The sequence below is a fragment of the Lepisma saccharinum genome, chromosome 2, assembly GCF_977018435.1.
Source record: "Lepisma saccharinum chromosome 2, izLepSacc3.1, whole genome shotgun sequence".
In the NCBI taxonomy this organism is placed as follows: domain Eukaryota; kingdom Metazoa; phylum Arthropoda; class Insecta; order Zygentoma; family Lepismatidae; genus Lepisma; species Lepisma saccharinum.
In genome coordinates, this window is record NC_139230.1 from 94749301 (window position 1) to 94775192 (window position 25892).

At 35.4% G+C, this 25892-nt stretch overlaps 1 protein-coding gene across 1 annotated transcript in view; it reads left to right on the forward strand.

The window, feature by feature from the left end:
• Window positions 1-24474, forward strand: part of LOC145984099 (beta-1,3-galactosyltransferase 5-like) — a 99936-nt gene extending 75462 nt beyond the window's left edge. Inside the window, exons 2-3 of the mRNA XM_083117515.1 lie at window positions 9167-9305; window positions 18933-24474. Coding sequence (XP_082973641.1) covers window positions 9182-9305; window positions 18933-20047 — 1239 coding nt within the window. The 5' untranslated portion in view covers window positions 9167-9181 and the 3' untranslated portion in view covers window positions 20048-24474. The remainder of the gene's footprint in view (window positions 1-9166; window positions 9306-18932) is intronic.
• The last annotated feature ends 1418 nt before the right edge of the window (window positions 24475-25892 follow it).

The window sequence follows — 25892 nt, forward strand, 5'->3', positions numbered from 1 at the left end:
ATTAGTGGCTATTTGAAGGGGAAATATGGTATTTCTCCGCCTTTGCAAATTCATTAGTCATTTCTTGATAAATGCTTTCATTGTTTGCAAAAATTATTTTTCAATCGATATGTTGGTTATTCTTCTGTCAAAAATCAAAGTTTTGTGTGTTTACTGTACTCCAAAGCTTATAATTATATTTTTTTAAAAAAAAAATGCTTGCTGATCTGCCTCAGCGCTGATAATGAATGGCATTATATGGAACAAAAATTCCCTGTACGTAGATAGTTAACCCTATAGTTTGCAACACTAGAGTAGATACAGCAGCAGACCTTGCTGATGTACTGCAACTGCCATCCCCTGCATAGGTATTGTGCATAGAAGCTGACCTGTTATTGGATAGTTCAAGGTCAACCGGTCCAATTTTCATGTCATGCTTCCCCTTGCCAGGAGGTGTTGAGCAAAATACACAGATGTTTTGTCAAATCGCCACAAGGTGGTGTTAAGGGTTAAATGAATGGACTACAACTGGGAGGACAAAAATTTATTCTTTTGAGATGGTAGAAAGTAATTACAGAAAAATTCCAAGTAAAAAGAAAAGGTATTTTGTAATTGTAATATGCTGTGGGCCAACACTCCTTGCTGTACTGGAATGCACGTGGATGATTTATCTACAAAGCATTCCCTGGCATTCGCTACGAGACTCAGCGGCAAGCTGCCCGGCATCAGCGCTTGTCTTTCCCGGTGAACGGGTCAGCGACAGTCACTAGAGTCTGCTATTAAAATTACAGTTTTCATATTGTGTACTAACCTTGACTACAGAAGGTGTTGAAAATGATGTCCCTCTGCTGCAACACATTCCTGGCATATCGGAAGGAAATTGGCATTTATACGTGCAAGTTCGTCTACTGTAATTCTCCCAATTTTTTGTGCAATACTCTCTTTTAACTCATGGATAGTGTGCGGATTGTCTTTGTATACTTTATTTCCCCATTTTTCTTTCCACTTTTATTCAGAACTGACCCTGTTACTCTAAACTTTTTTACGAGGTTTAATATAAGCGACTGTCGCGGACCCGTTCACCGGGAAAGACAAGCGCTGATGCCGGGCCGCTTGCCGCCGAGTCTCGTAGCGAATGTCAGGGAATGCTTTGCATATTATAACTAAGGCGCTAATTTGGTGCAAGCGTCATGTTGACCTGTGTTCATTTCCAGAACGTCTTTATACATGATATAGGAAAGGGGGAAACATGATAGTGTCACTCCACACTTCATCGGGAGACCGAAGTCCCCTTTCTAGGTGCCAAGCTTAACGGTTCGATTCCAGGGTTCATGTGACAGGGTCGGTTTTCACCCCCGGCGCATAGCCAACTCGTGCATAAAGTGTAGGTTGAATAGTTAATAATAATAAATACGTCGATAATAATAATAATTGATGTTTAGCCCTTGACATCATTGGAAATGCTGTGCTGACTTAACGTTGAGCAAATATTAATACCAATATTAATGAGGATCTATTATATATATAAACATAAATCATAGTCATCCGTAAGATAACGTAAATGTATATTGTATAACACCCCAAAAAATAGACACATTACAGAACCCCTCACTATCATTCAAGCATTCACACTCACACTCATACTGCAGGGGTAAAAATACATTAAGTTGAATACATTGACTTTTTTTTTTTTTTTTTTGATACAAGCAATATTTAGGTTTTCATATGAACAGGGATGAACCTTAATTCGTGCCTGCAGACGTTATTTTTTTAGAAACCAAGATACTTAGGGTAGTTTTTTATATTTCGCAATTAATTAAACATTAATAAATTATTGTCGAATTTTCACATGTGCCTTGGAACTAATAACATTAGGCAGGGCACACAACTCGTACAACATAAATGTCAAATGCAAGGCAAGTACACGTTTACTGAATGAAAATGAAGACAACTGATGCATAAATATAATAAAAATAGCACGAAGTTAAATTACATTCTTATTTAACAAACTGAGAGGTGATCTCTGCAAGAAATACACGAATTCTCCGGAAGAAAAGTTACGCAATTATACTAAAATATTTCAGAGTAAACACATAATATTACATGAAGATAATTATTATTAAAACTGCTCGGCGCAGAACGTGGAAAAGCAATAGTATGCCGTGAACGATCGTAGGCATTAGAAATTGTTGTTATGAATTTTTTAGATTAGGTTGGCCAAAAATTTAATCAATAATTTTGCGACTTTTAATTCAAAAACTGGTATCTTTGCATCCGACGGCCGATCTTTGGAGTCCTGGGTCGATGATCACTCACACATATAGAAAAAATTTTCTGTAGTATACTGTACCATCTCGGCGTACTAGACGTTCCAGCGATGTTTACTGTAGTCTTTTAGACGGTGACGAGACTTTACTTGCAGCGCTATCACTTTAACTTTCTGTCCTCCTGGTGGGCGAACCCGGCGGACGTCGGCCTCATACCTTCACTCATCAGCGGCGGCGCTTCGCAAACTTCTCGTACACTTTCAATTTTTGCGCTTCGACATCACGGGGACGAAGATGGGGGGGACTGCCTCATTGCCATCTGTCTGTTTCGTGGTGGAGTGATTAATTACTTCGACATCGTCTCTCCCGGCTACTCGGGGACGGCGAAACGGGCGAAGTCGCTGTACTGGGGTACTCCTGGCTTCTCACCGCTAGGCTTACGCGGGACGTCGGCGTCGTCTCAAGACGTAGCAAAAGTCGCTTCATCTCCCAATTTCATCTAAAAAATGGTATATGTGTGGGCTGGTGTCGCTTCATCTCTCCATTCCCCTCTCTCTCTGTACAATTTCTGTCGGGCGTCGGCGTACTCAAAGGACGCTGATTCGGGCTGTCGGCTTTCGGCGACATCGTGACATGGCTTCATCTTGGGCTGTGGATGTCGTTTGTGGCGGCGTAGTGTCGGTTAAGCGGTGCGGCGTCGCGACGCGATGCGGTGTACTGCTACGTCGGCTTCATGCAGGGTAGCTCCGGGGAAGACCCGTATAGGCCCCCCTTCTCTTCTGCTCTAACCCGCCATGATCGTATCACTGTTCCTTGTCACAAAAATGAAAACAAATCTAGTGCACAGGTCACTAGTTAGTACTGCGTATTTATTAGAACCACTGTCACTCACTCACAAGGAGTATCACCCGGCGCGGTAGAAAAATAACAAACTCCCGAATCTTTCTTTGACTGTCGCAGAGGTATTGTCGGTTCAGAAACTGGCGGTATACTGTATACGGTTCTTCTGTTCGGCCACTATTTAAAAAAAAAAAAAAAAAAAAAACTTGAAATTTTGAATCCCAACTGACTTTTACGCGCGAAAATTTCGGAGTTCCATCGTTGGTGGTCTAGCGTCCTCCTTGGTCCAGTTTTTCAACGGGCACACGTGTTGCGTTAGAATGGGGTGTAAAGAAGAATACTTGTAACTCCTGAACCCCATCTGGTACGTAACATACTTCTCCACTAATTGGCCTCTTAGGTCGCTCTTGCCGTTGCAGAATGCACAAAAGTCGCCCTAACAGTCAAAGATTTATCACGGCATATTGTTTTCCAGCCCCTCGGACAGAACCAAGGAAAAAAGCAGAGAAACACGAAAGGTTCAGAAAATGGTGTTTCTCTACACAAGCTTCAAGAGAATCACACAGTTATGAAAAATATAAAATAATAAAAACCTAGGTGACAAAACCAATTGTCACAATAGAGTATGTTACCAGCATGACAGTCATCTTGGAAGTCTACTTCATTTTTCAATATGAAAAGGTGGCACATCAACTTGGACTAGAATTTCATGAGAAATCTGATTGTTTGCTCTTACCAAGGCCTGAACATTGTAACAATCTAAAGTAGTTCAGGATATTTATAATTGTCAGTGTACAAGTATTCCATTGGAATTGTACCATATCACTCTACCAGACTTTTGCTTTTGATATTACCTCACAAGTCAATACCTAACATGTGAATATGAAAAGTCTTCAATTGCATAGCCTAGTGATAAATGAAAATCACAGTTTGCTCACTTATCTCTGAGAGTTTCAATTAATAATAGTTAGTACATCAAGAACTCAATATATTTGAGATGCTTCCTGATGAATAACACATTTTCACTGCAGGAGTTGTTTAGATTTGTTTGCCATGATTGTCACTTTTCATATATTTGATCATGATCATATCATTCATATTTTCTACATTCTCTAGCTGGAGAATTGTATTTCCAAAGGCGTCAAATACTTAATCCATCAGCTGGAATGGTATGCAAGCCTTGACACATAATGCAAAGGGAGCCTCACCTCATCCAAAGTGTGATTGATAACACAGGTAAAACATATTGAAATAATGATTGTAGCCCCTTCCTTGGAGAACAAATTGGGATTTGTTAATGGAACAGATTATATAGGAAAATATGAAATAATAAAAAACTATCAGTAGCTATTCAAATTCAGAAACTCTCTTTATTAAATAGAAAGTGATCAAAAAGAAATTTCAATCAAATGCATTTGAAGCAACACAATAACAGGCGAAATTTTTCATTTTGGTACAAACAGATAAATATTAAGAGAATTTGCTTCGAAATCATGAAATGATTTACATGCTGTATTAAGTACAGGAAGTTCAAACTTTATGAGTATATTTTCTTGTAAAAACCTAAAATAATTTCTGCTGAAAATGAAGTAGTAATTTTGCTGATGGTCTAATGGAATGCAGAAGCAAACAAACGTAGTTAGAAGATATTTAGCATTGATATGGATGGTATTATTGAAAGACACACTCAATTTCCTGCAGTTTATACCCTTTTCTGAAAGGCAGTCTTGTATGGTGTGCTACCTGCCATTACTTTTTACTGTTGTTTGTGTTGCCAGTAAGGATTATAATTCATAAGAATTTTAGAGTGTGTTCTAATTCTATAACAACACTATGTTCTGACTGTACAGCCTCCCCGATGCCTTAGTGTAATGTCGTCACCTTGCGATCAAGGAGACCCAAGTTCAATACCCTGTGGAGTCACAAAGTAGTTCAGATCCCACTTTAAACTGTAGGTCCACTCCGGATTTTCCTATTTGTGCATAAAGTGTACTTAAAAAGACTATCTCAAATCAAACTACACTACAAAGGATTGTGCTGGCTGTAGGTTCAGACGCCAGAGCCTTGTTGGTCTACACGAATGCAGTTGCTGAGGTGAAGTATGTGGAAGTGAGGTTAACATTTGAGAGTGTTCAGATGAACATCATAACATACGTGTATACTCGTTATTAGTTATTACAGACAAAATGTCTGCTTTCAAGAAAGTAAAAATCTGTAAAAACAGAAGACTGACCAGAGAAGTTATATTATATGTGGGGGAAATGCATTCACCTAAACACAGAGACAGTTTTGTACAGTGCTGCTGTGAGCAGAAATTTTGATTGAGAATAAAGATGCATGATTTATCGGCTGAAAAATTTCATTGCATGTGTCGAGCCAATTTGACTAATATCAAGTCCTTAAGAAGACTAGAAGCAGATGCTTCATCCTCCCATTTGTTTTCTGAAAGTCGTCCTTGCGAAAAACTGTGTGTGAAGTGTTGCTTTCTCGGCATGAAAGAAAGTCTTTCTTGCATCGGATAGTGACTGGGGATGAAAAATGGATCTACTTTGAGAACCCAAAATGCAAATAGTCATTGGTTGACCCAGGACAACCTTCAACATCGACCGCAAAACCGAATCTCTTCGGAAGGAAGACAATGCTGTGCATTTGGTGGGATCAGAAGGGTGTGGTGTACCATGAGCTTCTGAAACCAGGTGAAACAGTGAATGCCGTTCTCTACCGTCAACAACTCATCAATTTGAACCATGCATTGATCGAAAAGTGCCCAGATTGGGCGAAAAGACACTGAAAAGTGATTTTGCAGCACGACAACGCCTCATCACACACAGCAAAAGGCGTCAGAGACACCATTTCTGCACCTGCCATACTCACCAGACTTAGCCCCTTCGGACTACCACTTGTTTTCATCGATGTCTCACTCATTTTCCCAGCAGCACATCAATAATTACGAAGATGGCGAACAATGGCTTGCTGACTGGATCACCTCAAAATGTGAACGATTTTTCTGGAAGGGCATCCACAATTTGACTGACAGATGGGCACAATGTATAGCTGAAGATGGGGTATACTTTGAATAAAGCATTTGTTACCTTTCTCCCCAGATACACTTGTTTTCTTTCGGATCAATTAAGAATTATTAACCGGCACACCTGGTAGCTACCACTTTGAGATGGTAATCATGGTTTTTTGGCATCCATTCATAACCATGTAACTGTGGTATAAAGGAAAATTAGTACCCCCAAATTATACCGAATTCTTGATTTTGTACACTTGGCCCATAGACTATAGATACAAGGCTGTGTGTTAGCCAGACAATTCCAATGTTTATGAGAGGTGGTAAGTATTTAACGCCCTTCCAAAAAGGAATGATTGTGGGTTTTGCAAGCATCAGGTGCATCGATAACCCAGACAGTGACACTGGTTGGTTCCCAGTGCCCATTCTAATGTAGTAAAGGTGTACATGAAGTGACAAGAAAATGGCACAATAACCACCAAGAGGTAGAACTGCAAGGGTATATGAAAGGTGAAACCATGGGATGAGCATCAAGCACAATGCCTTGTAAAAGCTGAATGCACAATCAGCGTACAAAAATTATGGGGCCTATACACCCATGGATGCACAACCATATCCTTCATGATGGTGTGGTGCACACTGGCATGCATAAAGTTCCACTCGTCAGTCACTCTTAGCAAAATGTCACCTCCGACTTCGTCTCACCTGAGCCCATGAGCATGCTGATTGGCATTGGAAGAGGGTGTGTTGGTTTGATGAATCAAGATTTTTGCTTCACCATACCAATGAGTGTGTGCGTGTCTGACAACAACATCATGAGGGACCCTTGCTGTATGATGAGTGCTATTCAGGCTAGTGGAGGCAGCTGTATGGTGTGGTTTGGTTCTGTTGGCATGGACTGAGACTGGTAATATGTCTGGACCACCTTGTGACATCTATTGTGTATCATGATGTGTTAGGGAACCACATATACACCCCACGAGCAACACTTTCAGGATGACAATGCATAATGCCACCAAGGAAGGATGGTGCTTGCACCCTGATTGGGTAAAGGACATTCTAACAAGATGCAGCATGTGAATTGGCCTCCTAACTTCCCTGATTTAAATCCCATAGAGCATCGATGGGAAATTGTGGAATAGCCCCTTTGAACCATGAATACTGCACTGATCTCAATCAGCTTGTTATGGGCTGCCAACAATGATATATCATTTCAGGATGCATATCAGCACCTGGCGGAATCCCTACCATCAAGTGTGTGGGCCATCCTCCATTGCAAAGGTGCATCAACAAAGTATTTAGTAGGTGATCACAATTCAGTGAGCACTCTGTGTATTATGAACTTATCCTTTTGTTCACTTAACATTGTGATTAACATGCATATGGAATGTTTGACTTGCAATGTGAGATCCACTTAGATAAGTTCCTCACAATATAATTACATAAATAACTATTAAGTGCACATACATACATACAAATAAATAATCAACCAAGTTCATGTGCATGTAAAGAAAACATTATTGAAATATCTCGGAAAGGTCAATGCAATACTGAGAAACCCAAAAGTCATAGGTAATTTTGTACAAGTATATCTTTTCTTTCGAAGTTGATGAAATACTTACTGATAATGAAGAAGATAAATATGAAGCTCACATTCAATTCTTTAAAATATTTACCTCAGGATTTGCTTGAAGGGACTGAAGAAGAAATATTATCCAAGCATTACAGCAGTAGGATATTAAGAAAGTTTATCTTGAGCCATTTTGCCTCAATCCAGTTATTCGAGATCACTGATGAGACATGCTCAGTGAACAGCATTAATAAGAATGTAAGAATGGATAAACTAGGATGAACTGACAGGAAATTTTTTGCCAATATCAATAAAGTACTGATAGAAAATATACCGATAGTGATAACCAATATTCTGCCACATCCAATATGAAATTGCAAGTGCTCAATGAAGAAACTCTTAATGTATGTAACCAGGTGACTCCAATGGGTTTTAGCTTAGAAAAATAAACTATGTATTTAGACATTTACTTTACAAAACCAGGGTATTTGAATTGCACCTTTAGTCACAAAGTGGTAGAATTCTACACTGTTACATAAGTGCTATTCATAGAAATATCAGATTGATAAAATTATAAGCAATTTTAACAATACACCAACATTTCTATTAACCAACATATGCATTCCAATCGGGTAATGGTTAATGTGTTCCATTCCTTAAAAAAATAATGCTCTTACCTATATCATGATCTTGTAGATCTCTTCCATGTGGTTAAAGTTTTGAAACTTTCTGCCACAAATTCAAGGGCACTGCTCCCATTGAATGATGGAAAAAATTTTGTTTTTGCAAATATTGCACAAAATGGAAAAATACAAATCAAGAATACCCACTTCACTAGTCAACACAATACATACATTTCCATTCCCAGTTCTAAGCAAACAAGAGAAGGACACTGGAAAAGGAGTAATATAATTAAGCCTTGCTTAATGCATATGAGTTCTTCGTCTGAGGAAGACCCTGATACAGGGTTGAAACGCTACATGTTAAGTGTTTTTATATCTCTATAAACTGCCTTGGTCAGCAACTTAGTGTTTTTTTGGAAAAGGAGCTGCTAAAACCCTCCAATAGGCTTGTTTAGTTTCATTTTGGCTACCATAAACTGTGTATTGTTTGCCTTTGAAGTGAGGAATGAGAAGGGTTTCTAAGAATGTAGTGAATCTCTCTCTGGCTGATAGTCTGAATTGATTTTTTAACCAAATACAGTGCAAGGGAGTTGTCTGTATAATTTCAACAATTCACTAAACATTTTTCTGTGGACTAAAGTTTGTTGGGTAGACAGCATCTAGTCTGTTTCCATTAGCACTCACATCACTGCTATTTGTGCATATTTCATATATTATCTTATTTAATCAAATCATTCTAATTACTTAGCTATATTAAAGAAATTAATGAACAAGAGTGACATTCTGAGTTGTATATCAAAGAGGTGTAAGTTAAACTTGTGCATTAAAAACTATCCTCTTCTATAACTACCATTTTCACTTTTTCTTGCAGAATCTGCCCGTCCTGATGGCTTTAAGGATCCGAATTTTTCATTCCTTTGTGCTCAGCTTGGTTGCTCTTTTGTTGGTAATGTACTCATCATATTATGCAAATCCAACCCAGTTCCATTATCCAGATACTAGAGAAGGTGGTAAGTAGAGGTTTAAACATGTATTGTCTTTTGTAGAATTGATGATATTAATTCTGAAGTAGCTAATAATATAATTGCATTGTTTGTTCATTTCCAAGACAAGTTTTGTATTCTATGTAACTTTGGAGAGGTTTCAAGCATTAAAGTACAGTTAGCACTTAGCACAGTGGCCTGAAAATATCATGCTTTCCCAAGTACTGTTTTTTTTAGGGGAAGGGGATTGCTGGTTGTAAAAAAATCATAGGAAATGTGTTTCTAAGTTTATTATTATTCACCAAACCTTTCTGAAATCTACAATACTTTATGTACATAATCTTCTATTTATGAATGTTTTTCTGTATTTTTTTTTGTTAGTAAGAAAAGAATATGTTATAATAAAAGTTTCTGAAAATGCATTTTCAAGCAAAGCAGAAGTAAATACGAAAAGTACGAGGGGACTAAATAAAGAACCTGAAGGGGGACAAAATTAGGAACAACCCTCAAGCTAACATGATGGCTCCTATATTCTCAAAGTGAGCCTGACTACACACAAATCACACATACTTACTTCTATTTATGAAATGCCCAAGCCAATGACATGCAGACAATATAAAAAATAATGGTTACACTAGGCGTAAAGGACTAGTAATGATGACATTGCAAGAACTCCTCTTACCAAGAAAATGAAAAATCTTCGTAAAACTGGAACAGAAGCTTCCTGGATCACTAAAAGCTCACAGCTGGCTCTGTTTCCCTCCTCTACACACATGTGCTGGCTGGGTTCCTAGTGGCAGGACCAATAAACTGAAGGGGATGAAATTTGGCCCCCTTTACTGACCAGAAAGCAAGGTTTTCATAAATTTTACAGAAATTGTTAAATCCATAAGTTTGTTAGTAATAAAGGAAATAAAATATAAAATTTGAGAAATAAAATGCAAGGAAGTACAGAACAAAATAGGTTCTAACTGTTAACAACACATAGCTGTTTTCTTTATCTGAACTTCATGCTGGTTACACAAACATAGTGTTCTTCAATTCTTCTAATGCTAAAACTATTTGTGTCTGGGTTTTTGTTTTAAGTTGTGTTTTATGCACAGATAGGCTAATCAGGCATGTGGGTGTGTGGGTAGAAGCACTAACATGCTGAAAGAGAAAAAGATTCTATACTAAACTGTCGCCACTATGTGGGAAGGATGTTATTGTCTAAAATGTCCTGGTACATGCCAGAGGTCATAGATTATAAATAAGTACCCAAGTCCAAACCAGGAGAAGCATCCCCAAACCATTAAACCATTACCCTGCCACCACCGAATTTCACTGTCAACACAACACTGTGGCAATGCCATTTGTCAGCCTTCCACGAAGTCCACACACACATCCATCTGACGGCCAGATCATGTACCATGACTCATCACTCCATAAGACCTTCTTCCACTGCCCCAATGATGGCATTGTTTACACCACTCCAAACAACATCGGGCATTAGTGTGTGTGGTCAATGGCTTCATAGCAGCAGCACAACCATGAAAACCAAGTTCTATCACTGGCATACATGAGCTGTGATTGATATCGTCTGCAATCTTTGACGATGCTGTCTGATGAATGGTTCGCACAACATGTTTCAGAGTTCACCTATCCCAGTCAGTTAGTGTCTTGGGCCTACCAGAGCAATGATTGGGTTCAGTGCTTCTATCACATTTCCACTTGACATCCGCATGGCTAACAGTGCAATGTACTGGGGCATATTTAATTGATAAAAAATCTCTCTGATGGAATGCTCAATTTTATGGGCCCAGATGCTACATTCGAAAGCACACAATTCTCTCTGTTTACTCATTATAACAGCAAAGGTGTATAGTGTGTTATTGGTGACGTCATACTGGGCAAGTTCACTTAAGCACAGGGCTGATTAGTAACTTTTGGATATATAGTGTGTGTGTGTGTGTCTGTGTGTGTGTGTCTGTGTGTGTCTGTGTGTGTGTGTGTGTGTGTCTCTCCATGCAAATATCTAGTGGATAAAGGGAAGGATAAATAATAAGTAAATAAGTAAAAAAGTGCTCATCAGACACCTTTGCTGTTTCCTGTGTCTGGTGAGTGTGTCTCCTTTTTACTTATTATATATATATATATATATATATATATAAGGCAGAAGAAAACGAAAGTAGTTGGTATGAATGCCAACAGTGGAGTCCAGGTTTTGGGTGAAGGAGTGGTGGTTGTTATAATAATAATAATAATAATAATATCGTCTTTATTGAGAGGGCGTGTTTCGGCCTCGCGGGCCGTTCTTACAACAAACCCTTAAAAAAAACACATATTACAATTGACACTTTAACACTTCTTGAAAATCATTATTGCAGTAGAAAGAATAAAAGTAAAAAATAAAAATAAAACATTCATACCTATAATGTAAAACAATTAATGTACTGAAGGTACAGACTTAAATCTAAAACCACAATTAGAATAGAATTATTACAGCTAATACTAAAACCAATGCCTCATTCCCATTCATTACAGGAAAGACAAATCCAGACACTATATTGTTTGGACAGTAGATGCTTCTTTAGATTTAATTTGTGTGTTCCAGGGTGAAGCTCCCCTGAGGTCAGTGGTGGGGGGAGGTCATTCCATTCTTTTATTGCGGTGACTATGAAAGAGTTTCCATAGAATGTTGTTCTGTGTACAGGAATCGTGAATTGTGTTTTTTGACGAAGATTAATTTGTTTTCCTCTCTTCCTGTACGGAGCAATTTTATCATATAAATATCTTGGTTCCTTATTGTACAGGATCCTGTACAATAACGACAATGCCAAAAATGTTCTCCTATTCTTAACATTTAACCAATTAAGTTCCTGTAAGTACGGGGAAATATGTTCTCTTCTTTTGACATTCAGTATAAATCTTATGCAACTGTTTTGAAGTTTTTGTAGCTTGTAATTTAGGGCACTGTTGATATTCATAAATACGGGGGAAGCATAATCAATTTTTGGCATTACAAGTGTGTTGACTAGATGAGTTTTCGTTTCTTTGCTTAGCATATGTTTGAATGGAAAAAGTGATTTCAGTTTGGCTATCGAGTTTTTAATTGTGTGTGTGACATGAGGACCCCAATGTAGATTCTCGTCCAATGTTATGCCAAGGTTGCGTGCTGTTTCTACTTTCTGTATTTTGGAATTATTCAGTGTAGGGAGGGGGAGTTTTAATTGTTCCAACTTTTTGAGGTTACTCGTTGTGCCTAAAGTTAAAATGTAAGACTTGGATGAATTTAATTTGAGTGCATTACATTCCGACCATTTAGATATTGAATTGAGGTCCTGTTGCAATGCTTCTAGGGCCATTGCACTGTTTCTTAATGGTGTTTGTATATATATTTGTGTGTCATCCGCATACTGGTGGTACTTGCAGTGTTTTAGTGCATCATTAAAATCTTTGATGTATAGGGAAAATAGGATAGGTCCTAGAATACTTCCTTGTGGTACTCCTTGTTTGATATCAAGCCATTTAGACATGCACGATTTATTATCATGTACTAATTTTACACATTGTTGCCTGTTCGTTAGATAAGACCGAAACCATAACAATTCTTTATTTTCTATGCCGATAGATTTCAATTTCTCTGCCAAGAGGTTGTGATTTATGGAGTCAAATGCCTTGGTGTAATCAAGGAGTACCAGGAATGAAATTTTACCATTATCCATCCCCTTGGCTATGTCATCAACAACGCTAACTAAAGTCGTTACCGTACTGTGCTGTTTTCTGAAGCCTGATTGATATGGAGAATAGTGGTCATGCAACATCAGATGGTCTACTAATTGTTCTTTTACTATGCGTTCTATAACTTTAGACATAATTGGTAGTACGCTTATTGGTCTTAGATCTTTAACATCAAGGGAAACAGTGGTTTTCGGTATGGGCGTCACTACGGCCTTTTTCCAATCTTCGGGAAATACCCCTTGCGATAGAGAGCAGTTTAAGATGTGAGTTAGGCTCTGTAGGCAATGCGGGATGCAGAGTCTCAACATTTGTAGACTGATGCCATCATGACCCTTGGCATTGGAATGTAGTTTTTTGACCTCTTTCAACACGGTGGCCTCATTAACCTTCTTCAGTTTGAAGGTTCCGGTTGTCTGCCGTGTTTTATATGACTCGATTAATTTCTCAACCTCGGTCGTGTTTGTTTGCTGACAAGCAGAATTTACAAAAAAGTCGTTTATTGCATCCGCATTGAGTACACTTGAAGGTAATTTTTGGTTAAACTTATTAGTAACAACTCCCTCTCGTTTTAATGTCTGCCAAAATGCTCTAGCGTTTTTAACTTTTTCATTAAGAACTCTGTCATAATGGTAGAATTTTGCGTTTCTCACGGCTTTTTTTCGCACGATTTTTAAAATATTTATAAGAGAGAAGCGCGTCTTGATCTCCGGTGTTCACATACTTCAGGTGAAAGTAATCACGTATTTTCCAAAATTCTTTTACTTTTTCAGATATCCAAGGGGCAGGTGGTCTTGTTACTCGAAAAGTTTTTACTGGAAAGTGTTTGTCAGCCAACGCAATAATGTTGCTGTTCAAGATAAAAACGGCTTCGTTTACGTCGTGTTTGCTGCATATTAAGTCCCAATTAATATTTCTCGCGTCTTTGTTAAACTCGCTTTCGTTAAAGTTCTTAAAGCTTCTGACTTGAACCAATTTGTTATATTTTTTGGTGCAGTTGATTCCGAACACGGCGTATGTTAGGTGATGGTCTGATATACCGGACATTATATTCTGATCGACGTGGGTCACCTTCAGGTTATCAGAGCAGATGATAACGTCGATTAAAGTTCTTGACGTTGGCGTTACCCTTGTGGGCTTTGTGATGATTTGCTTACCGTGAGCCTCGGCAATGATGTCGTTTAAGAATCGCGTGTTGGGTTCATTTCGTTTCAACATATTTACGTTGAGATCACCAATCGCAATGTAATGAGCATAATTCAAATGAAAATATTGCATGATATCACCAATATCGCTTAGATGTGTATACTTAACTTTAGGAGGTTTGTATGCGACTAATATCCCGACCTTCACCTTCTGTGCGGTTACCTCGACAGCTAAGGTTTCGATGTCATTATATTTTTGAATAGGAACTTCGAGTGCTTTCCATTGTAATGATTTGTGTATATATAAACAAACGCCTCCTCGAGTCCTATCACATCTGTCATTACGGATAATATCATAATTATCTAATGCTACCGTGTTATTCGAAATATGTGGTTTAAGCCACGTTTCGGTAATTCCTATGATCTGAAAATTTAATTTGTTTATTATGTACTTAAATTCGTCAAAAGAATTTAGCAGACCTTCCGTGTTGAAGTGACACACTTTCAGTTCCTTGGGGAATGACTCGAGACCATTGCTTAGCTTCTGTTTGGGGAGCGGCGTTTGACAATAGCTGAGTCGGGGAGGAGGGGGTGAGGGTGCCTGACGGAAATAACTGTCCTTGAAGCTAAAGGGAGGGGAGAGGACTCCACTGACCTCATCACGTGGGCTATTCACGGAGCCTGGTTTCTTTCCAGTTTAGCCGAACAATAAGCGCCTGGAACGTCTTGTAATATACATTGAGTTTTCCTGGCAGAAACGAGGCATTGGGTCTTACAATATTGTAACAAGGTAAACAATATCTTGTCATCCAAAATGTAATTGTATGTGGCTTAATCATCATGTTTGGAACACATAAGTAATTATGAATATACGATTTTAAAAATAAAAAAAATATATACTAATAAAAATGATTAAGATAAAAAATATGAGTATGACACAAGAATGCAGGAAATGATTACATAGATACGTATAAATAATGGTACAAATAAGCAAAACGAGAAAATACACAAAAAACAAAGGGGTATATATACTGTATATGCTAATACGTTTGGGGTTGCAAAATTTGGGCAACAATGTAGATTTCAATAATGTGTTTATATAAATGAAAGAAATAAACAAATATGCAAGATGCAATTAAAAAATATAAAAATAGGCAATTTGACAATATGGAAGAAAGTATATGTACGTTTAAAAATCTGTGAGAAAAAAAAATGAGGTTTCAACGCTATTTTGTAGCAATTAACGAATGTGTATATAATTTCTTGAGAAGTGAATATGATGAAAGGTTAATGTTCATAAACCAGAAAACGATAAAGGATAGTGATTGTCCGTGTAGTTTCCAAGGCACAACAGGCACATTTTACTTCATGTTCCGCAGCTCTTCCTTTGTAGAGATGAAGAATCTTTGATCGTCCCTTATGACGAGGATCTTCCCGTCTCTCGTAGTGGCAGCACCAAACTTTTCCCTTGCTTCATGCAAGAGCTGCAGCCGAGCTTTGCACAAATCTTCGTGAATGGAGATCCGGGTTCCCTTCAGTTTGCTTTTGTTCCTCATAACCAGCGATTTTGTCCTGTAACTGACAAACTTCACGATACCAACCAACTACCTCAATACCCCCTTCTGCTTCCAGGTAGTGATCATCCATCCCTTACACCAATCCACAAACACTTTAGTATGTAAGGATGGGGCCTACATATCAGCCATGAGTGGAACCACACCTCTTGGCCTGAACAAGCCCACCCAGTAGCATTCCCCATCCTTACCCCTCACTTTCATTGCTGTTCCTTTGCTCCCCCACATTGTCCCCCCCCCCCTTGCATCGCACCATATCACTCATTGTTTTTGACAAACCTGACAAGAGAACCAATTTTTGTATCATTATAACTTTGATCTGGACCTGATAACTATGCAGATTGAACTCATACTTTCATGTCTGCCATCTTTCTTTCTTCTACATCTGAGGATGTGGCTTGTGGAAGAATTTAAATTCTTCCTGTGTCTTGTTTCCTTTATCCTCTTTTACTTGTGACCATATCAGCATATCCAGTCCAATTGCCACAATTTCTTGGCTTTCAAGACTGACACACACATATACATGCATGTGCAGTGTAATTGAGTTTGTCTTGTGTGTAAGGGTACATATTGAAGATATACTGTTTTCCTTTCCAAACAACCACTTTTTAGACTGATGGTAGAGTGGACCCCTATTTCTGTGCATCTGTTATGTAGCATACTTATACTTGTGTGTGTGTATGTTGTAAAACAAGGTTTAAAAAACAATATTAAGTACAAATTGCATGGAGGTTGAGTATATTCATGTCAGTTGAAACAATTTGAGATATAGATCTTCATAAATTGAATTAATTTTCTTCTAATCAAAGTCTGTAAAGAAATAAAACATTGAAAAACAATGGTATGGCCAGTGAATGGATTTAAAATGAAATTTTACAAATTTAAATTTAAAAAATAATTAGATTATTATATTTAATCCTTTAGATGAGAATTATCATAAATATTTTGTTTTGTGAGATCAGCCAGGAAGATACATCATAATTCATCAAATTCTCAATCACCTGTATTATGTAAGGGTAATGAGAATATAATTATGCATATGCATACTTGTTTTTCTGGGGAAAATTGTGCAAGTATTCTACATAAGCGAGTTTGATATGGTAACAGAAATTATAATTATGAATAGTTAATCATAAACACTTGTAAAATACTGTGGTGATTCATGAATGATCATACATATGAACATATTTCTTTCATTAATGCAAACTATTTTTTTTATTCTTGACTGCAAAAGTTCCTGGTACAGTGTATCTACCACCAGAAAAGAAAGCAATGTGAGTCAATGTTTTTTAAATGACAGGTTGAATAAACACCCTGGTTTTTGTAAGAAATCTGCTATGGTAAGCATGTTTATACCTAATAAGCCACATATTTACACACACACACACACATTATGTGTGTATGTGTGTGTGTGTGTGTGTGTGTGTGTGTAAATATGTGGCTTATCAGATGTAATCATGCTTACCCTTTTATTACAAAAACCAGGGTTTGTTCAACTTGTCATTTAAAAAACATTGTCTCACATTGCTTGTTTTCCTGATGATTGATAATCGTATGCAATCTACTGGCAACTTTTGCAGTCAAGAATAAAAAATAATGGTTTGAAGGAAATTTAGATAATCAGTTTGTCTGGCATAAATCCTTGCCATAGCACTGTTCTTACATAAACCAGGGCATTTGTTCAAATTGACATTTTAAAAAACTTGCCTCTTTCTGCTTTTTGGTAATAAAATCACCAATTTTTAATTTCCAAAGAGTGGACTAAATCCCCCCTTATTGAAAATTCTCTCTACTGTTTTCAGTAGATCAATAGATGTTTTGAAACACCTACCATTTTCAGTTAATGAACTGTAGTGCAAATGTTTTCTACTGTTTTTACAAGCCCAACTGTGTCTACTGACTTAAGTAGCTGAACTGTACTCTTAATGTTTTCAGTAACATAATTGTACAACTAACATCTTTTATTGTGTTCAGTATGTGAAAACAGAACTATTATCAATAATGAAAGAAATCTTATCTATATAACTGAAAATGCAATGGAAAAATCGTATAAATGTATGGTAAAGTATGTGGAATTTGTTACTTGGGAATGCTTTCACACAACAAAAAAATCAAATATGGTGAACATGTTTTTAAGTATGTAGCTTCAGTGTGGTTAACGCACTTGTAGAAAATTGAAAAACATACTGTTTTAGACATAAATAAATATTGTTCTTTCTATATTCACACGAAAACAAAAAAAGAATAGTTTAAACAAAGACCTGACCCTCAATGTTTGAAAAACCAACAAGCAAACACTGTCGACTACGTTGATCAAAAGATTGCTCATTTCTGCAATTGCATTACACAGACATAATATAGTAATAACCATGGACATTCAATGCTGAGAAAAACCTGATATGATCATGTATTCAAACTACTAGCTGCTTTAAGATTGAGTCATTTCTTAAGAAAGAGTTCCATTAACTTATTCATTAAGATATATCTGACTTCAGTAGTATTCATTAGAAAAAACGGTAGAAGTAGAAATTCAGTTCATGTACTGTTTTTCCGATACACTTCTAAATCACTGAAAGTGTGGTGCCAAGAATTAAATAAATGATTTTATAACATATTGTAGCAAGTATTATGCATTATCATTCACATTGTTTCTTCAGTACAGTAACACTACTGTTGAAGTACAGTAGACCTACAATTGGTTTTCAGTACATAGTACACAGTAGAAGGCATTTGAAGACAGTAGAATTTGCCTACCACAGTAGAAATTTCCAGCACCATCCTCCCAACCTCTTCTCTCCTTATGCACCTATAGGATTAAGCAAGATTTGGCAATTTGGGAACAGTCCTGCTATGTTGATGGTTCATAAGTGACAAATTGGGAATGAGGTGCCATAAAATGATTATTTCAAAGATTTCATCATATATGTATACATACATACATACATACAAATTGCATGTCTGTGTGTTTTATATGTGGCACAATTATGCTCTTGATGAACTACCTATGTTGTGTTTACACTCACTGCAGTATTATGCATTATTATTCACATTGTTTCTTCAGAACAGTAGCCTTACTGCATTAATTTGAAACTTTCTTATTTTTGGTGGGCAGAAGAGTTCGTACCTTTAACACACACCCTTCAGTGTGTCCCTTGTGTGCAATAAATAAGATCATATTTTTAATTACTTTGCTTATTTTTTATTTTTTTATTTTACAGATCCCGCAAATGACTCAGCATTACTGCTGCAGGAGTCACCTGCAGAATCTTTCTCAGCATCACCTCTGAGTCTCATGTCTACATCTTCTGACATTTCTTCCAGTGTTGGTTTGTCTTCTGCATATCAAGTTGTTAATGTTACTCCTGTTCCTGACAGTGCAACAAATGTCACAACAAGCCATGTTAGTTTTCATGTGGCACATATCACTGCATCTCAGTTGATAAAGAAAGCAAAAAGTAACAAGCCATCTAGTTCTGTGAAAGGAAATTCAACTACAGATTCTACTGTGCGTGGTATTCAAACAAAGGCAATTTATGAATCAGGCCATGATATACCCAGTGTGAAACTTTGTCCAGAATTTGGAGCTGACCTGAAGTTAATTATCATTGTGACATCTGCACCTAATCATAAAGATGCACGTATGGCAATTAGGCAAACTTGGGGACATTATTCAGCAAGAAATGATATAAGCATTGGATTTTTGCTTGGAAGAACTACAAATGAAGAAATACAAAAATCTATAAATGCAGAGTCTGAATTGTTTGGTGATATTATTCAGTCTCACTTCATAGACTCATACAATAATCTTACTCTAAAGACAGTATCAATGCTGGAGTGGATTGATAACTATTGTTTTCAAGTTCACTTCATATTGAAAACGGATGATGACATGTTCATTAATGTTCCTACATTACTTTCTTTCATGGAAAAGCACATAAAAGACAAACGAACTGTCTTTGGACGTCTTGCAAGAAAGTGGAAACCTATTCGCAACAAGAAATCTAAGTATTATATTTCACCTGAACAATACAAACCTTCAGTGTTTCCAGATTTTACCACAGGACCAGCATATTTACTAACTGGTGATGTAATCAGAGATTTATACTATGCAGCTTTAGATACAACTTACCTTAAACTTGAAGATGTTTTCACAACTGGAATTGTGGCACAAAATATCAAAATAAAACGCATTCATGTGAATGAATTTCTAAATAAACGGATAAGCTTACAAGCTTGTCAGATTCAAAAAGGTATTAGCATACATATGGTGAAGTATTATGAACAGTTTGATATATGGAAAAAATTATTGGATGGTAGAACTAAATGTAAGTGATGTATATTTTGGCCAACCAATGTCATAATTTGACAACCATAAGAGAGAATGCGGCAATAAACTGCATTGTACCTTTTCCATGACATCAGATTTAACACATGTATCACACAGTTTTCAGATGCTACTTTGTAAATGGATATTATAAGAGTATCAAGAAATTTTCATTACACACACACACACACACACAATATGTTTGTATGTAGGTAATGAATGTACATATATGTAATATGTATGTACCTATTGTGGGTTGTGTTTTAAATGCCAATGCATCTATTTTTGGAAGTTTTTATCCATCACATTAAGCATAATTAATATTTAATAAGATTGTTTGCATTTTGACGTGAGAGGAATGAGTGTTTCATATGTATGCAAGTGCAATCTGTGTACTTATTAGACTTGTTTTGTTGAATTTGGTGCTAAGAGTCAAATCATTTGAAGAAAACTGAACAAAGAAACATATTTAAATACACATAAATCCATTTTCCATGTAGACAGTAAGAAGGCATTGTTATAGTTTAGTTGCTACATAAATTCTGCAAGTATCATTAATTTGATTCCTATCATTGTTACATTTTCTCATCATTGCACTGACAAATACCAGTCTATTTGTCAAAATTCTATTCATTTCTGTTGTATAGCTAGTTGTCAGTTTTCATATAATCTCTATGATAATGTGCTAAATACTGGTTCAATGTTACTGTATAGTCACAGTAATGTAACAAATAGATAACTGTAATTACATTTGTAACTGTTAAATTACAAATGGACTTTTATGAAAACTGGTGATGTATATTTCACAGTTTTTTCTTCACATAGATTCATTTACAAATATGATGTGCCTTGTATCTTTTTGAAGTTAATCTGCATTTTGGGAAGAAAGTTGTATGTAATATATTGCTTTTGATATTGTACATAACACTCCTACATTTAAAAAGGCTGTCTCTTCAAATTGCATAACATACCGTGATATATCCAAAACCATATATAATTCTGTGGTTCAACATCTGTGTGTTGCAAATTATAATGTTTCATATATTTATATAAAGAACAGTGTTTACAAAATAATAGATTTTCAGTGGAAGTACTAATATTTGTGGTAATTTATACAAGTGATTATGTAATGTTTTGTGGAATTTCATGCTCTCAGTGTACTCAACATGCCTTTAGTAACACATATTATGAGAAACACAATGTACATCCTGTACTTATTTGTAAATCATACAAACATGATTAATATTAATAAGAATGGATTTTGCTTATTCCTGTATCATGCACATATTTTTCATAATTATTCCAGTATGTGATATACTATGGTGCTTAGTATAGGGGAACTACCAAGTGCAGAACAGAATTCAACAACAATCATTTCAAGTACAAATAATTGTATTTATTTAAAATGACATTACTCTCTCTCTCTCTCTCTCTCTCTCTCTCTCTCTCTCTCTCTCTCTCTCTCTCTCTCTCTCTCTCTCTCTCTCTCTCTCTCTCCCTCTTATTTCTTTCATTCTCTCTCCCCGTACCTTCTCTGATGTGATCCATTAAATATTTGAAATTTTATAATCTATTAACATTATTATTTTGCTCATAAAAAAGAAAATGGTGACATTCAAGAAATTTACAAGATATTCACAATTTCTTGAATGTTACGACATGCAGATAGTTGCCTGAGAAGATAATATTTGAGCCAATATCTTAAAAAAAAATTACCATGTCAGCTACAGATGCTGCAGATGTTCTACTCTTATGTTTACTTAGAGCTAAAGCATGTATTTGCAATTACTTGACACACACAAATGCCACAATCTGACTTATGTTCTTGCTTCCTCATAGCATATATGCAAACTCTATCTTGAATGTTCAACATAACATGTCTTAATTATTTAGCATAGGATGTTTCCAATGTAGTTGCCTGTTAACCAGAAAGTCATATTATAACATTAAATATAACATTAAATTCTGATCACATACTGGGCTGGATTTATAAATGTACGAACATTTGCATTTTTAATTGAGTGTGTTTGTTTGAATAATTCTGACAGGAGAAAATCTATAATCATGATAAATGTTATATAGATTTTATCAAAAAGCAAAAATTGAAATATCTACTTATGAACAACACATTTAGATTTTTTAAATACTCTTATCCATATGTATATAGCAATATAATGTTTACTTTTCAGATATGATAGATTTTAGGAAAAATAAGCTCTGTATGTGCCTTCTCTTTCTTTATGGATAAGTAATAATGTTTTACTTATTGTGGCAAACAAGTAACACATGCTACCATATCATAGAAAATAAAATCAGTATGAACATTTTATCATTAATGTAGAATAAAAATACTTTATAATGTCAACAATCCGTGCATAACAATGTTCGAGTAAAAATTCTCAATATATTTGGGATGTTCTGGTTAATTCATAAATAGAGGAAACATTTTAGTTATGCATATGCAGAAAATGCCATGACATGAAACAAATATGAAATAAAAAATTATAATTCTTAAGAATTTTATGAATAGGTAATTGGCATGTTTCCTTTTAATTTTGAGCCTAATTGTAGGTGCCCATTCTTAAAAGAATGATGGTAACAAGGCAATTTTTAATGTATTGCTATACATGTATGAAACAATCCATATTTTCTTATTACAAGATACAAAATCTCAATAGAAAATAAAATGTTTTTAAATTTCAACTTTCAAAATCAGAGATGTAAACTGCAAACGTTTTTCCACTTTCTAATAAAATATGGAAAATTTATTGATTTTTTAATATAGTGGTGGCTTTTGTTCTTTGTAGAAAACTAGATCTACTTGAAAAGAATATATCATATCCTTTCATACACTGTATTTAAAATATTGAAACTTTAATAAGCATGTTGCTCCACATGTATAAATGTGATTTTTTATAACTGAAATATGTGTGTTTGTGTATATGGTAGTTATTAAACTTTGAATGTGTAGTATTTATACTGTCATTTAGAGTTAAACAAAGTTAATATTGCATGATGTATGGAATGGACAGATGTACTTCAGATGAGATATATTATTTGTGTTACTTCCTTTAAAGTAATAAGCTTTTACATAGAAATAATGTAATACTGGTGTATATGCTAAAACAAATTGAATCTCTTATTTCTAAGTAAAGTATCAAGAGGATAAACATTTAATTAGTGAAACTATGAAAACATAATCTGGGAAAAAAGCCTGCCTCACTTTGACAATCAGGTAAAACATAATTCTTCCTATTTAACTATTTAATGAAAAACCCCAAGTCAAAAAAAAGTAGATATTATCACTAAGAAACCTCATGCCTGATTATTTATAGTTCGATAATATAATATTATTACGTTATTATTGCATGAGAAAATTTTTACAAATAATTTAGAACTAAGAGAAAAATAAACCAGTGATTAATGACGTAATGTGGTGTACTTGCTGATACACCCCTGTCTAGTCAGGTTGTACTGTCTTAGAAAGAATGACTGTGTTCTTTGCCTTAATTCTGTTAAATTTGAATGCAAATTATGGATTTATTTGTTGTTTGTGTAGGAATTGTAATTTACACTGGTCGTTTTGTCACATTTGAAGGTGCCTTTCAAGTTTTACTCATTTAGCTGTTCACATGCAATAAACCTTGTTATAGCATTATTAATATGAGCAATCAAATTATCATATTTGTTATGTATAAAACACCATTTTGTAACATGAATGCATTTGTCATTGTTACATAAGCACTTCAATGTTACTGAAATGCCCCTCTTTTACATCTTTTGTGATGTGAAATGTGAAGTTTGTAATGTGGTAGCATAAGTGTATTTAATTTAAGTTTGGTTTTATTTCATAAGGAAGGGAAACATTTGTGGAAGCTCGTACTTGAAAATCTGATTGAAATTAGCAACATAAAATTTGAAACTTTTTAGATGCACTAGTACTTTTCATTCGAGGAAGGAATGTAGGGAAAGTCACCATTGGAAGTTATTATGAAGTTTTGTAGGATTAGAAAATGCATGCATTTTTTAAAGGCTGATTGAAAATAATTTGAAGTGACACATGGTGCCATGTCTGTTTTTTTGTTTTTTTTTAGTTAAAGCATGTTTTGGATCATTGCAGTGATTGTGTATTACTTCAGTAAAGCTTGACATGCAAAGTTTTTCTAAACTAGAAAAAAAATCTGTTATGTAGGAAACTTAATACTATATTTCTACTGGGAACTAATAGTTGAATTTCATCCTGTATACTATATTTTAAATGACTATTGCTTTATGCAGCAGGTGCCATAATATACTTCCTACTGGCTGAAAGCTATTTTAAACTAAGTAAAAATGTCCAGATATATTACAATTCAGTTGTTGCTTGCTGATAAATATTAGTGCTGGAATTGAGAAACTTACTGTGTACTCACTGCACAAGGAGAGAGGATTAAAAATTCAGATATAATTTCATTTTACAATAATATGTTCTCCTTTTGTGCAACAAGAGAAAAGTATATTGTTTAGAACCATGGGGAGTTGCTTTGATGATTTGAGTACCAGATGTAATTGTAGAAATATTAACTTGTAAGTGATGAAAGGATTTAAAGGTATTTTGTAATTCACTCTCTCTTAGCAAAAATATCAATAGCCAAGAATGTTTTCAGCCAAGTAGTAAAAATTAAGAACAAATGCAAACATTTTACACAGCATGCTTATAGTTATTGTTTAAGACATTTATTTAATGTCCCTAATAAAATGGTATCATGTTTTAAAGCACCTGCCTTTGTATGTGACGTAGTGCATGAGTGCTAAGATTGTGTAAGAATTAGTCACTCAGATACATAATCCTATTATTCTGCTCTATAAGTGTAAAACTTGCATTACTTAGGGTTTTGAGTTCAGCTAAAAATGAACAAAATATCCACAATATGGGTCTCTTTTACTCTGAAGTTGCAAGTGTTGAGTTTCTAGAAATGCAAAGTCTTCAGTCTTGACAGTTGTGAAAGAATTATTAAAGGTACATCAGTGGTAATGAAAATGTATAGAATTTTTATTATAATATTTTGATCTAATAGTAATACAAAAGTTAAAAATAAACATTCCATACATACATTTTTTATACTTGTAGGTCTATTATACTTTGGTTTGCCCACTTTTACCTAATTGAATCCTTGCAACATATTTTTTCAGTAAGTTAATCGACTATAATGAGAATGTAATCCTAATTGTATTTTGCATTTTTCTGATTAATGAAACCATGTACTTGCATTTTATGGCTGCAATTATGTAATTTTGGTGATAATAAGGAAATGAGTGTTTGTGTTTGAAAGTAAAATAAAACAATGGAAGGGATGTGTAAGATGTTTTTCATTGATAAGAGAAATATATTTTTACTGTATCAGCAATCATAATTGCAGTGCTCATTTATTTTACTGCAACAATAAAAGTAATAAGAAGATATGCACATGTGTTGTTGACCAAATGATCAAAAATCACAGCAACGATTGTTAAGTTTTTTGCAACTTGTATGTTAAAAACAAACTTAGATATTAATACTAAAAATCTTAATTGCTGCTAGCAATTTTGCTATATCTGTATCACATAGTAAACATGTAATTGTAAACCTGAGACAGCAAACATAATAAAGCTACATTACTTTTATTATATTTTCTTTTTTTAAATATTCAAAGGGTTTGTATCACATTTTCCCTGGTGGTGACTAAATGTGTATGCACAGCAGGATCATATATTCTAACCTACCTGGGCTATCTGTGAAGCTTGAAGCCCAGAGACTGCGATACAGGTAAAATCAATTATAAAATAAATGTCCCATGTACTTGTTAATTTCCTGATGGAGGCACATAGTGGTTCG